General features: G+C 31.3%; 1 protein-coding gene across 1 annotated transcript; it reads left to right on the forward strand.

Moving 5' to 3' along the window:
• The first annotated feature begins 11,814 nt into the window (after positions 1-11,814).
• LOC126657450 (dof zinc finger protein DOF2.2-like) lies at positions 11,815-13,647 on the forward strand. The gene has a single exon (XM_050352140.2). It carries the CDS (start codon positions 12,108-12,110, stop codon positions 13,113-13,115), a length of 1,008 nt encoding a protein of 335 aa, XP_050208097.1. The 5' UTR covers positions 11,815-12,107; the 3' UTR covers positions 13,116-13,647.
• The last annotated feature ends 1,832 nt before the right edge of the window (positions 13,648-15,479 follow it).

Raw genomic sequence — 15,479 nt, forward strand, 5'->3', positions numbered from 1 at the left:
TCGGTGATAGCAGCGGTCTCGTGTTTTCCTAGTCTCCTGCATGCATGTAATTTACTGCGTAAACGAGGTATTGGTTTTAATTCTTCTTCCTTTTTGGGTGGGAAATATATCCTTTTCAATTTTGACTCTACAATTGAAAAGGACAATTTCTTGAAAATTGATTTCTCGGACTTCTTCGAATCAGTTGTCCCTTGGACTCCTGATTTTATCTCACATGAACGTTATGTCTGGATAAAGATTCTAGGTGTTCCCATGGCTGTTTGGGAAGAAGAATTATTTGTCAAACTTGGTAACCAGCTGGGTAATTTTATAACGGTTCATCCTTTTGCTCGTTCAATGGAAAGGATGGATGCGGCTTACGTTTTAATTTCCACAGGTTTTGACAGATTGGATTCGACTCTTCAGATTCAAGTGGGAGAATTAACTCATGATATATTTGTTTTGGAAACAGACTCCACGGTGCTAATGTCAGATTACAGTGATTGCTCGTCCTCTGATGATGAATCAGAATCAGGAGAAATTACTTCAAAGATTCAAGACCTAGAAAATCTTTCTACTGCTAAAGATAATTCAGAAAATTTGAGTATTCCAGTAGAGGATGGCTCAAAAGGGGTTCCTATTAATGATCTACAACTGATTGATTTTAGTTCTCCGCCCCCAATTTCTGTGGTCCCTGAAACTATGGAGAAGGATTATCCAGCTCTTAACCATCCTAGTATAACTCAGCGTAGGAAACAGAAACTTCCAGCTGCTCATGGAAATTTGAGAAAGTCTACATCTTCTCTCTCAGATGAGTCTTCTTCACTGAACTCTGAAAATATTAGGCTGCGAAACAAGATCCTTTTACAGGATTATGAAATAGCAAGAGCGAAGGATCGGTCATCTGACGAGTTAGAAAAAACTTGGAACGTGGGAGTTAATATGGGACTGTTCTCAGTCTCTCAAAAATCGAAAATTACTTCATTCTTACATGACAGATTTTTCAAGGATCAGGAGATAGTATCCTGAGGTTGCTCTTTTGCAAGGATTTATAACAGTTTTATGTCGAGCTCCTTTAACTGTTTATCATGGAATTGCCGTGGAGGTTTAACCTTCGCTAGAAAACAACGTTCTATTCGCTCTATGGTAAGGAATAATTCAGTAACCCTTCTTTGTATCCTTGAATCTAAAAAGGAAATTATCGATGATTTCCTTGTTAGTCGTCTTTGGCCAAATCTAGACTTTGACTATTGCTTCTCTCCGTCTTTGGGAGCCTCTGGAGGTATTTTATGTATTTGGAACAAGACTGTGTTTTCTCCTACTTCTTTTTCTATTTCAAGAAGTTGGATTTCTTTTGATTTCCTTTGGAATTCTATTACCTTTCGTATCATCTGTGTTTACGCTAGTTGTTGTCCTAACGAGAGGGCTGCCTTATGGAATTTACTTAAGCCAGAAATTTCAGTTGACAGTAAATGTATTATCATAGGAGATTTCAATGAAATTTTACAGCCTTCAGAACGCCTCCATTGCACCTCATTTTCTTCTTCTATGCGATTATTTTCTGAGTTTATTAACGACGCAAACCTTATTGAATCTCCTCTACAAGGCAGAATATTTACGTGGGAAAATTCCATTTCAAAGTCTAAGATTGACAGATGCTTCTATTCTGATGGTGTAATTTCCTCTTGGCCGAATTGTCAACTTTCTGCTCTTCCAAGAAATTTCTCGGATCATGTTCCTTTACTTCTTCGCTCTGAAGTCATTTTGGATTGGGGAGCCAAACCTTTCAAGTCAATTAACGCTTGGTGGGAGCACAAAGATTTCAAATCTTTTGTCTCTGACTCATGGCTATCGGTCGCAGACCAATTAGATTTTGTGAGTAAGTTGCGTTCTCTAAGGACCCTTATTAAACAATGGAATTTCAACGTTTTTGGCAACCTGAACCATAAACTGGATTCTACTCTTCAAGCTATCCATTCGTTGGAGTCCACCTCGGATTTGCAGGATCTTTCTGACTCAGATCAAGATGTCTTATCGGCTCTTCATTCAGATAGCTACCGATTTTCGAAACAACTAGAGTCTCTTTGGCATCAAAAATCCAGATTAAATTGGTCCCTCAAAGGCGATAGAAACACAAAATTTTTTCACTCAATAGCTTCTGTTCATTCCAGGACGAATCTCTTGACTGAAATCACTATTGATGGTAATCACTTTGTTATGCCATTGGACATTAAACAGCAGGTGGCTTCTTTTTTTGAGAAGCTTTTCAAAAGTAACGTGGCTGTTCCTTTTTCTTTGGGAGGTTTAGATATCAAGAGGATTACTGGATCTCAATCCTTGGCGTTAACAACTTTTTTTACTGAGGAGGAAATTTTGAGAACGCTTATGAGTTGTGATGATAATAAGGCTCCGGGTCCTGACGGTTTTAATTTTTTCTTCTACAAGAAAGCTTGGCCTATTATGAAGCATGATTTCATAAAGCTTTTTGAGACATTCCATTCTACTGACACTTTTCCTCCAGGTATCAATACTGCTTTTCTTGTTTTGATTTCAAAAGTTAAAGGTGCCACTAATCTCACAGACTTCAGACCCATTAGCTTGATTAATGGAGTTTTTAAACTTCTCTCAAAGGTGCTGGCGAATAGACTGTCTCCTATTCTTCCTCATATTATTTCAGAAAATCAATTTGGCTTTATCAAGGGGCGTAATATCCATGATTGTCATATGATAGCCTCTGAAATTTTACACATTGCAGCTAGACGTAAAGAGAAAATTTTTCTTCTAAAGCTTGATTTCAGAAAAGCTTTTGACAGTATCTCCTGGGATTTCATTTTGAAGATGATGACCAGCATGGGCTTTGATGAAAAATGGAGGAAGTGGATTTCTTATTTTTTCGAGACTTCTCAGCTTTCGGTTCTTGTTAATGGGAGTCCATCAAAAAATTTTACCATGGGAAAAGGGGTTAGACAGGGTGATCCTCTATCTCCCATGCTTTTTGTTCTTGCAGTGGAAGGACTCAAAGCTTTGATCAGTCAAGCTGCTAATAAACATCTTTTGGAAGGAGTTAGAATAGATGGATATTCTGAGCCTATTTCTATCCTTCAATTTGCAGATGACACTCTCCTTTTCATTCCTCAGGATTTGGATATGATTAGAAACCTCCTGCGGGTTCTCTGTTGTTTTGAGTTGGTTTCGGGATTGGCTATTAATTATGAAAAGAGCTCTATTTTGGGTATCAATGTGGATGATGATGCGCTTACAACTGCTTCTAGAATTTTGAAATGTCCTACGGCTGAATTTCCCATTACTTACCTTGGTCTTCCGCTCTCTACAAAACCGGTTCGTGCTCAGCTATGGCAGCCGGTGGTTTCAAAATTTACAGACCAACTTGCTCTCTGGAAGGGTAACCTTCTTTCTCCTGCAGGTCGCCTGATTCTTATCAGGTCTGTTCTGAATAGCCTTCCTATTTATTATTTGGGTTCCTTAGCTATGCCGCAGTCTGTTATCTCTACTCTTGATAGATACACAAAACGTTTCCTCTGGAACGGAAATGTGGATGGCAATGGTATTTGTAAGGTGTCGTGGGATAACGTCTGCCTTCCTTATGATAGAGGAGGTCTTAATTTGATTCCATTCAAATTACAAAAATAGAGTCTCTTTTGCAAATGGTTGTGGAAACTTCGTTCTGACAAGAACTCACTTTGGTTCTTTGTGGTCCTGTCTAGCTGCTCTATATCCAATTGGTATGAACTTCAGTTTTGCAACGTTTCTCATCTATCTCATATTTGGAGAGGAATATACAGAATTTGCATTGCCAATTCTCAACTTTGGAACTTATTTAATCAGCATGTCTCAGTTAGTTTGGGCAACGGCAAAACCGTTCGGTTTTGGAAGGATATTTGGCTGGGTGATTATGTCTCTGATCGGTTTCATCAGCTTTTTTCTCTATCTCTAAACCCTACGGTCTCAGTTCATCATTTGCTTTCTGATTATCTTGATGAATCTGGTAACAGCCACAACGATATTCGTTCTAAGTTCTTATGGAGAAGGAGACTGCGTATTGGCGAGCAGGACCAGCTTTCTTCTCTCCTTCAGGACATTGATCATCTGTTACCGCTATCCTCAAACTCAGATGAGGTCCTTTGGCGTGGAGCTCAATTCAGAACAAGAGATATTTCTTTACTTCTTCAACAGGTGCAAGTGATGGTTACAGGTACAAAAAGCCTCTCCTCTTTCATTTTCTGGAAATGGAATCTGCCGCCTAGAGTTAAATTCTTTTGTTGGCTTGTTATAAAGAATAGGATACTTTCAAATGAATCTTTGGTCTCAAGGGGTATCATCAGTTTTGATCAGATAGGTTGCTCGGTTTGTAACAGTGCCGAGACTTCAATTCATATTCTTTGCCATTGTTCATTTGCTTGGAGGTTTTGGAGCTTTATTTTGGCAAAATGTGATATCGTGTGGGTGTCGCCGCCTAAAATCGATATTTTCTTTGATATGTGGATTTCTTTTTGTCACTCTTCTCACAAAGAATTATGGAGGCTGATTTGGTTCATGGGTATTTGGGACTTGTGGAAAGCTCGCAATAATAGGGTTTTTAACGAAGAAGTGATCAATCATGAAGCTTTGGCTTATTCTTGTATTAGCAAGTCTGTGCAATTTTTTTCTTACATTCATCCGTCTTTCCCCTATTCGGGTAATGACGTTTTTAGATGTTTGGATAATTTTGTAATTTCTCTTTGACCTCTCGAGGTCTTTTGCCTTCCACTTCTTGTGGTTGTGCTTTATAAATCATCATTTATCCAAAAAAAAATCTGATGATTTTTTATTGAGGAATGCCTTTTATAGTTAACTCTGTTGTTTGTGAATATATATTTTTAACATCCTAATCAAGTTTATCAGATTTTTTTAGAGTCTAATAAAACTCTAAAAGAATAAGGCGGGAAACAAAACCAAAAACATATATTCCATTTTCTTTCTCACGTAAAAGCAAATCGACAGTGACATAGAGGATAAAGCCAGCCAGCCCGAACACCGAGGGACGGCGACTAGATTAAACTGCCCGTACTGCCCGCTCTGAATCAGAAAAAGGTTTCGGTCATTACGACAGCTCTCGCGCTCCGGACGGCACGCGCGGTCAGGTTTCGTATCTCTTTTTTTAGTGTTGAATAATTCTTTTTTGGTAAATTAGACAGTGAACAATTGTTTTCAAAGAACAGAAATCATGACAAAATGCGTTTTTATTTTATTTTTGAATTTATACTTTAGTTAATTTTCATTGTGTTGGAGCTTTCATATGCTTTGTTACTAGGATTAATGTATGACCCAATTGGGAGTTGTTTAAATTTCGGTTTCTGCTGTCGGTTTCGTACGAGTGGTGGTTGATCAAGAAAGGTACATCCATTATAAGTGTTAAATGTTTTTCGACTTTCCTTTTTACACGACGGTTATCAAATTATAAAAAATTATAAAAAATTCACTGTAATATATGTTTTTTTAACAAAATAGTTATCGAAGTACGTATATAAAATTGCAAAGCGATTACCGGACTATAGTTTTTTTTACAAAAAAAATTAACGACTTGCTGATATGGACGAGGCAAAGAAATATAATCAGGCATCAAGTCGGTAATCGGTTTATAAAAAAATAATAGTTTGTAACTATTTTGCAAAAAATACAAACTACCATTTTGTTATTTTTTATAATTCGGTCATTATTTTGTTAAAATAAAATTAAATTATTCGGTAACTGTTTTGTAAAATTGTTATAGTTGAGTATCCTTGAAAATAATTAACCATAATGATGTTACGAATTTTTTCAGGCATGCAAGAAATAAACCTATTTAACTTACACATATACTAAAACATTTAGTTACTAATCGGTTATAACTATACTAACTATCTTTACTAACTTTATTAAGTAGTTTTAATCTTTCAAATATATTCTTTTAATTAATTATCCAAAATGACTGATAAATTACATAATTTTTTTGAACAAAGGGTTAACGCGCCCCCTAAACTTGTGACACGGGGTCATATAACCTAATTTATACTTTTTTGAGCAACTAACCCCAAAACTCTTTATTTTTGGGTCAAAAAACCCATAATTGTATTTTTAAAACGCGTAAAATACAAATCGGAGGTGAGGGATGCAAAAAAGTCTTTAGATATTTCTCTAATTGTTGCGATATAATAATTTTAAATTTATTTTTTAAAATAAAAATATAAATAATGGGGTTATTTGACCCAAAAATGAAGAGTTTTTGGGTTAATTGCTCAAAAACATATAAAATGGGTTAGATGACCCTGTGTAATAAGTTTAAGGGGCGCGTTGACCCTTTGTTCTAATTTTTTTTAACATTAGAATTGGTTATCAAAAAAACATTAATCATAATTACTATTAAAGTTATAATCAATTTAATTTAGTTGACTAAAATTATTTTAGATATATATATATATATATATATATATATATATATATATATATATAATTAATTATCTTTTAAAAAAATGAGGCTATAATTATTTAAGACGCCTAAAGAGAACCGGTTCATCTCTTGTGAACGGATGAAATAGCTAGTTTTAGCATCATATTAAATACAATTCAAATTTATCAGCAAAATCAATTCAAATTTCTGTAATTTTATATCCACAAATTCCTATACTTGATTATTCTCAAGAGTAATTTTTCATTAATTTTGCACATTAATTTAATAATTTACATCAATTTAGTTTAAATTACATGCATCAACCTTTTTTAGTTGCTTTTCCAATCAGAATTCGGTTTAAAGCATATTATTCGATGATAAATCCAACATACATCGAAATATTCTCGCAGCTAAAATATTATGGTGCAAATAAAAAGTTTGTTTACACACGACATTTTCAGTAGCTAGCAATTTTAATCATTTTATATATAGGCGGACCAGTATTAATTCCGTCTATATCTTTGATTATAAGACACTCAGCTAACAAATCAAACTACATGTATTCATATTTGAATTCTCAACGTTCATAGATCATAGGCACCTCCTCATAAACTTAGCTTTTCTGAAATGGCAGTTTTATTTATAAATTCTTAATTTACATAAAAATTCTTTTTTTTTTGATAATTTGAAGAGGGAGGAGCGCTTGACGGGATTCATGGAAAATGCATACTCAAAACTTTTAAAAAAAAAATTGTAATTCTCTTGATATGGAATTAGTTGGGTTCGTGTATTGTTAATGAATTCGGTTTAAGAAAAAAGAAAATCGTTAGACGTAATATATAATATTTTTAAACATATGATTAGTCGCTAGTAGTTAATTGTTAGTGTTTTATTTTTTTTTAATAATTGAACATTGAAGAATAAATTATCTTATAGTGCAAGTCATAAAATCCATTTATATATCACTTCATCATAATGACTAATTTTCAATTGAAGATGGTCATTGACAAATTGCTGTACCATTATCAAACATGTAGACCCGTCTTCTTTCCTTATCACCCAATATTTTCTCAAATTTTTTCTAATTTTATTATTTCTGATTAAGATGGTTGAAAAAGAATTTTAATTACAAAACTGTCATAATATATGTTTGGTTGAACAAATTTCTTAGTCAAATCAAATCATACTTTATATAGCAGTTTATTTTTTTCTTTTGTGGAGATAATGGTATTACATCAAAGCTAATTGCTGCTTGTCTTATGTGCCTCTAATTAGGTGAAACAGTGTGCTACACTCTAAAATCTTTACTAATTAATTGAACAATTAAGCATAAAATCTTTTTAAGTGATCGTAGTTGTTGTCCTTATGCAAAGCCTACCAATCTTAATTTGTACCTTCTAACATGCATGAAAGTCTATCTTAAATTATGTTAATCCATTACATAAAAATGAAGATTAATTTAGGCAAAATAATATTTTCTAACCATAAACATAAACTTACTTAATTGGTCCAGGCAAAAAAACTTCATAGATTTTAATATAATTACCATAATTTGTAATTTTTATGAACTAAACTATTCAATTTTTATTTTTACGATTATTTTTATTTTATTATCAATAGAAAAACTATTTTTTCTGCTAGTCCCATGTGGAAGGGCTCTGACTCAACGAATCAAAGTTGGGGTCCATTACTTAGGATAATTCCATATATGGCTCGGCAAATCTCTCCTCTCTTCTCAATCGAGTTCAATTCACTACAAGAAATACTAGAATTAGCAGCAAACATTTTTGCTGCTAATAGTGTTAAAATTGTTGCTATTAACATATAGCAACAAAAACAATTGTGGCATGTTGCTGCTAATAAAACGTTGCTTTAAGTAATTGGTAATAAAATTTGCTGTAAAATACTGCTATAACTTGACTAATGGCAGCAACTTTCAAAATTAATGCTGCAAAATATTTTTTAGCAGCAAAAAAAATTAGCTGCAAAAGAATTTGTTGTCAAATACAGAATTCCTTGTAGTGATTCCATCTCCTATTATCACAATTTAGACTAGTTAAAAATAACTTTTGATAATTAATTGATAAAAAAAATTAAGTATTAGTTTCCCTCTAAAATCCTACTAATCTTGCAAGCAAAAGTAAAATCCTACTAATTCAACAGAAAGAAGGTGTGATTATGAAATTCTGTAGATTGAATATTCACGAATGGCATATGAATAATTTGCGAGTAAAATTAAATTTTGCACGTGTGAATCATTAGCCTTGGATTTAAAATGACTCAAACCCTAATTGCTGCTATGTGTGGGGAAGGCTAAATTGAAGCCATAAGTCTCGGGCAGTGACTTTATAGTTGGGAGTGGGGGCATTACTTTACACCTATTTTCATCTCATTAGTCTTTGCTTTGGACTCGTAATCATTATTCTTTTCTTTTTTTAAGATAATCATTATTCTTCAACACCATCTTTAGCAAGAAAAATAAAACATTACTCGGTTACAAAACTTGATTACTATAATCATTATTGAAGGAGTGGCATTATTGATATTTTATGATAATTAATTTTAAAAACATAAATTTAACTTTTTGTGAGTAATTGAAATTTTACTAACATTTTTTTAACATAAATCATTTTCTTGCAATTCTATCTATTTTTTTCTAATTAATTTAATTGTTCTATTTTTTAGTTGAATTAAATTAACTCCATAATTAGCATGACTCATTTTTTAAAATTTTAAGATTAGTTTTTAATATTAAAAAAAATAAAAAAATACCAAAACTTGAATCTAAATTCTCAAATTTTTTAGTAGTTTAGCAAAAAAAAAACGAGTTTGAAGCTAAAAATGATGAGAAAAGCCAAATAAATTTAATAAGTATTATATCGATTCATTTCAGTTATATGAAATTTTAATTTATTTTATTTTAATGATAAAATTTTAATTTGTTTCAAACTAAAAGATTTTTGGTGACTAATACATAAATACCAAGTTGATTTTTTTCTTATTTATTTACAATAGCAAAGTATGGGATGTTATGAATAATAAAACACAATTTTTCACATAAGCAAAATTTGACCTGAAATAAAAATAGTAATTCTAGTTAAAAAAAATTAACATTTAATTATTAAAATGAGACAAATTAAACTTACATGATCAAAATAAAATAATGTAGAAGTTCAAAAATTAACTCTTAAATCAATTATCTAGATACTTTCATTTTGTGAGACTTGCGAAGGTCTCAAAATGGAGTCTTCATACCACCAATACCATATAATTTGTTTAAACGAGTATAGGGTGAATTGATTATTTAACACTTTACTCCGAATATAGAAAAATGAAATATTCTCTATTATTTAACTTATACGGTCCATTATGTTATGAATTAAAAAAAATCATTATAAACTCTCTTCAAATTAAAGTTAGAATTTGATTTCTTTATAAATAGCGTGAGTCCAAATTGTATATTTATAGACATAAGTGGATTTCTTGTATTTGAGGAGAAGCCAATCTATTTACAAAGGCATCAAAATATTGAAAAAACAAAATGACCCCATCTTGACATTATTAGTTCTTTTAATGTATTTGAATTGTGAAGGACTCAACTTTGAATTTAACTTATTTTGAACCAACACAAACTAATGATAAGCTGGGTATGATCTGTATAAATTGCTTAGATAGAAAGATATGAAGTTCATCATGAACTTTAAACTCTGATTTAGCATACACTTAATTAGTTTTGGCTAGCTAATCAATTATTAAATTAATGAAATGAAAGAAGATCTAGTATTACATTTTGCATGATGAGATTATGAGAAGATATAATCAAATAGCTAGACTGTTATTGGACAATTGAAATCATTAGGGTAATAAATTAATAATGGGTTCTTGTCAAAAAAAAAATTACTTTCGTGAGCTAGGGAAAGAAAACAAAATGGTTAAAATCTTATGTGGTATCAAACATTTTATTTTGGATATTAAATTCCATGTGTCACTGAATTTATCTATTATTATAAAAAGGTACTAAATTTTATTTTGTTGCAAAAAAATCACCAAGTTATACTTTAAATTACAAAAAGATTTATATTGTTATAAAAAGGATACGGAACATTTCGTAAATTACAAAAAGGTCATCAAATTATATATTCTATTACAAAAAAATCACTAAAGTATGTACATTTTTGTAATTTTGGCCTGCCATGTCAGCAAAAACGACGTCGCTTTACATGGGTGAACCACTTTGTAATAAAAGGTATAACTCAGTAATCTTTTTATAACGAAATAAAATCTAGTATCTTTGTTGTAATAATAGATAAGTTTAGTGACCCAAAAAATTTAATATCTATTATGTTGTATTAATTTGAAACTTTATTTTTAATTTATACTTTATAATAGTATCATTTATTTTATTTTTATTTCAAACGGTGGTACTATGCATAAAAATTCATATTATGTCTTCTGAAGTTGCAATCAAATTCAGAATATTTTCCTCCAACTTAATTTTCAAGTTATATTCATAAAAGTCTAGATATCAATTTTTTTCTCATGTATCAATTTGGTGCCAAATCTTTTCCTTATATATCAATTTAGTACCTTATTTTAAATTGATAAATTAAATTTATATACCCACAATTATAATTTGTTAGTCAAATTATCGTAATTTTTAAACTTTGGATTCGATGTGATGGAGGTAGTTGTAAATTTGCAAAATCTATCTCATGTTTCAACGGATATCTTAATTTAAAATTGTGATGAATCACAGAAGAAATCATTTAATTTATCTATTTTGTTCATGAGATGATATAAGCAAAGCGGCACATACTCTTGCGCAGAATATCCGTCCTATATTAGGTTATGAGAAGTGAGTTTTGAACTCTCCTAAATTCCTTACAAATGCAATTTCTTCCGATTTATTGTATACAATACAGGTTAAAAAGGGTTAATCTCTTTTTTAATATAGGAAAGATTTGCGAATTTTGTCAGTTATAGTCAAATCTTTCAAAATCGTCAGCTGGATTAGCCCATTTTGAAATATTCAGAACCTTTTATAGCTATTTTTTGAATTTAACCTTAAATTATTGCATGTATAATTAGCCTAAATGGTTAGAAAATGTTCTAATATCGTAAAATGAGCTAATCCTGACGATTTTGAAAGATCTGACTATACCTGACAAAACCAACATAGGTTTGGGTTTTTTTTTATTAAAAAGAATACACCAATTAAAAATTAGTACCAAAATGATACATGAAAAAACATTTGGTACCACCAAAGGTTTTAACCCAAAACAAAAAGAAGTGCATACTAGACAAATGGAGAAAACTCCATTATTTCACTTCCCTCCAAAAATCAGCTACAACAAAATTCCAAATCCAAGACCCACTTGTTGTTTTGTGATTATTATAATAAGTGTCTCCTTTCACATTTCATGTCTATATTAAAGCTCAACACACTCACACTATTCTCCATTTGCTTTATACCCAAAAGAAAAAAAAAACTACCAAAACACTAAAAGCTATTCAAATTGAATATTACAAAGGCATTCAATAAATTCCTTTCTCTCCCACTTTGATCTTACACTCATACAATAATACACAACAAAACCTACTTTCTTTATCTTTTGATCCACTAACTCAAAAAAAAGTAGTCACCAAATTCTTTTGCTTTTCTTGTTTTGGATTGTTGTAGATCTACAAAGAATTAAAGAAGATGATTCAAGAACTCTTAGGAGGTTCTGCTCTTTTTGGAGGAGGAGGAGATAGAAAAATTTCCATTAATGGTACTATTTTAGAACCAAAACCTAATTCTCCTTCATTATCTCCTTCTTCTTCAACTACTACTACAACAACATCAACAAATACACCAACTTCTTCAAATTCAGAGAATTTAAGATGTCCTAGATGTGATTCATCCAACACCAAATTTTGTTACTACAACAACTACAATCTCACTCAGCCGCGCCATTTTTGCAAGACTTGCCGTCGATATTGGACGAAAGGCGGCGCTCTTCGGAACGTTCCGATCGGCGGTGGATGTCGGAGAAACAAGAACACAACTATGTCTTCTTCAGTTGGAAAAGTAAGTAGTAATAACAATAATAATTTGAAAACTATGGTTTCTGATCAGATTGGTAGATCAAGCTTTGGAAATGGGTTAGATCATGAAATCCCATCAAGTCCTATTATGTGGGCATCACCTCAGAATTCTCATCTCTTGACCTTATTGAGAGCTACCAATAACCCAAACCCTAACCCTAACCCTAACCCTAATTCCACCACATTATCTAATTCTCTCGGAATGAAAGAAGAGGGTGGCATGATTGGTGCTCAGATGATGAGTCATGAGCCAACCGGTGTGATCGGTGCGCTAAACGGTCGAACCATGGGGTTAGACCATCTCATTAGTCAAGTCCCTTCTCTAGGTCTTTACAGTCCATTTTGGAAAACCAGTCAAAACCAAGCTCAACAAAGTGGTTTAGCAGTGAGTGAAACTCAAAATTCAGGACTCCAAGAACTGTATCAAAGACTCAAATCATCCACTACTACTAATTACTACACAGATCATTCATCATCTCTAGGCTTAAGCAATGTGGTTTCTTCTTCATCAACTTCAAATATTTTGGAGTCTTCTCCTGTTGCTGGTGGTGGTGAAATGGGCTACTGGAACCCAACATTTTCATGGTCTGATCTTCCAACAGTAAACGGTGCATATCCTTGAGAATCTTTTTTTTTCTTTCACTTTCTACATCTCATTTTTAGCTTGTTTGCTTTTAGATATCTTTAGGGTTGAATATTTTTGTGGTTAATCATCTATTTTATTTTTACAAAATGTTTACCGACATTAAAATTTGTATATTTTGATAGCCCAACATTCATTTTTCAAATAACAGAATGTTATCAGATCAATTCAGTTTAAATTTTGCCTATCTAGCAATCCGTTTAAAAAAAAATTAATATTGGTTATCAAAATATAAAAAATGAATGTCGGTAACTCTTATGTAAAAATAATTTAGTTAAGTAACCGTAAAAATATTTTATCCGTTTTCTTTCTCTTTCATTTGCTAGGGTTTGTTGTTTGGGTTGTGGTATATGGATATTTAGTATAATCAGTTTTTTTTCTTTTTAATGTTATTAATCTATGTTTGTGTTTTGAAGTGTGTTTAACTTTTGACTATGTACCAAAAGATCAGGAAATGGTAGAAATGAAAAGTATTAGCTCTATTTATATAAATTCAATGCTTATTGCTTAATATCCATTGGTTTCACTATATTTTCTTGGTCATACAAATTTCTACAAGATCTAGAGCCTTTCCAATGCAAATAATAGTTTTTATCAGCAGGAATGTTACTAAATCAGTTCATAAAAAGAAGATAAAAGATTTTTTGGGTACTTATAATCCACTATCTTCTTATATTATATGAAATTAATTAATTAAGTAGTATAAAGTATTAGAAAGAATAATCTATAATCACTTGATTAACGATCTTCTTGGTTTAGTCAAAAGAGTAACACTATTGTTTCTTTTTTATACTATTTAATAACAATAAAGGATATGGTGGTGGAGGTATATATATTTTATATATATTGAGTGGAAAATAAAGATTCTTTTGTGAATATAATATTAATATTAATATTATTTATCTTAGAAGAAATGATGAATAGTGTGCTAAAACAGCCTTTGGAAAGAGTCTTCTCAAACAGCAATTTGATTCTCACAGTCGGCAAAGAAGGATTCCATTTGCAGCCTTGTGTCTGATTGATTCTGACTTATCTCTACCTTTTCTGAATAATTTGTGCTTAAGATTTAACGTTTTAATCACTTCAAGTACTGAAAAATGCTTACTACACCTTATCTACTTATCTCTTGTTTCTGATATAAATGTATATAGCAAAAGAAAACTAAACGACACTTCATTCCATCAAAGTGTCACGTTTTAGTAACGTTTTAGATACTTCACGTTTCGAACACGAAATTTTATTTTTTACATAATATTTTTTTAAATAACACCGTTTCACCGTGTCCAAATGTCCCGTGTCTCTATATCCGTGTTGTGCTTCCAGCTTATAACTAGTCTTTGAGTACAATATAATTGCTTAACAAATTTATAAATAAAATTGATGGAAGCATCCAGCTCGGGTTTGCAACATATTACCATTTTGATCAATTTATTACCAATTATGATGCTTATATGGATCCACACCTTCCAAGTTTCCCTCACTAGAATTTACCGGATTCCGACCAAATTAATCCATCGGTAAATAGAATAACGGGATCTGTCGGTATTTGCAAATAGAATTCATAAATTTATCAGGAAGTTATACACAAATTTTGGTGCAAAAGATGCGCCAAGTTTTTCAAGTGATTAGCAACCACACTGTAAATATTGGTGCTAATTGGCGCCAATGTTTTTTGAAAATTTGCAATAACATCTTACTTTTATTGGAAACTAGTACAAAGCCCTCGCTTCGCTTCGGGTCTAGTATTTTTAATATAACATTATTTATTCTTATTTTGAATTATATTAATAAATTGAAATTTAAAAAAATAATCATACATAAAATAAATGACTTATTTAAATTACATTACATTCAAGTTGTAAATTAAATACTTGTAAATCATTCCATCTGTTCTCTTTTAAATTTCTACTTTTAACAAACATGCGTATTAACAAAATTATTAAAGTTGCATAGAAATGACAAAATAATTTTATATAAATAATACTAAAAGTAAATAAATTAATAAATACTTTTTTTACTCCACTAATTAAAGTAAGACAAAAGGAAAAAAAATTATTCTCGTTATTCGGAAAGAGTGTATAAGTTTTAATTATTTTTTGGCTATTAAGGCCCTCAATATTTTTAAATGGTACGAATAAACCCTCACACTTGAAAGAAATCATAGAAATAAATAAGAATGTGAGGGGTTGTGTGTCTGAAAAATAAACTAAAAGGATTTTGGTGGTCTTTTAAAATATTTATGGTTTTTTTTTTGCAATGTTTAAAAATGTTGAGGGCCTACAAAATAAAAAGAAACTAAAAGAGTTTATGTACTCTTTCTGAATAATTTGAAGATTTCTTTTT

This window comes from Mercurialis annua, linkage group LG7 (genome assembly GCF_937616625.2).
Source record: "Mercurialis annua linkage group LG7, ddMerAnnu1.2, whole genome shotgun sequence".
In the NCBI taxonomy this organism is placed as follows: Eukaryota; Viridiplantae; Streptophyta; class Magnoliopsida; order Malpighiales; family Euphorbiaceae; genus Mercurialis; species Mercurialis annua.

Bases quoted from the DNA above. Each gene is read 5' to 3' on its own strand.
- LOC126657450 (XM_050352140.2), top strand. From the start codon at position 12,108: ATGATTCAAGAACTCTTAGGAGGTTCTGCTCTTTTTGGAGGAGGAGGA.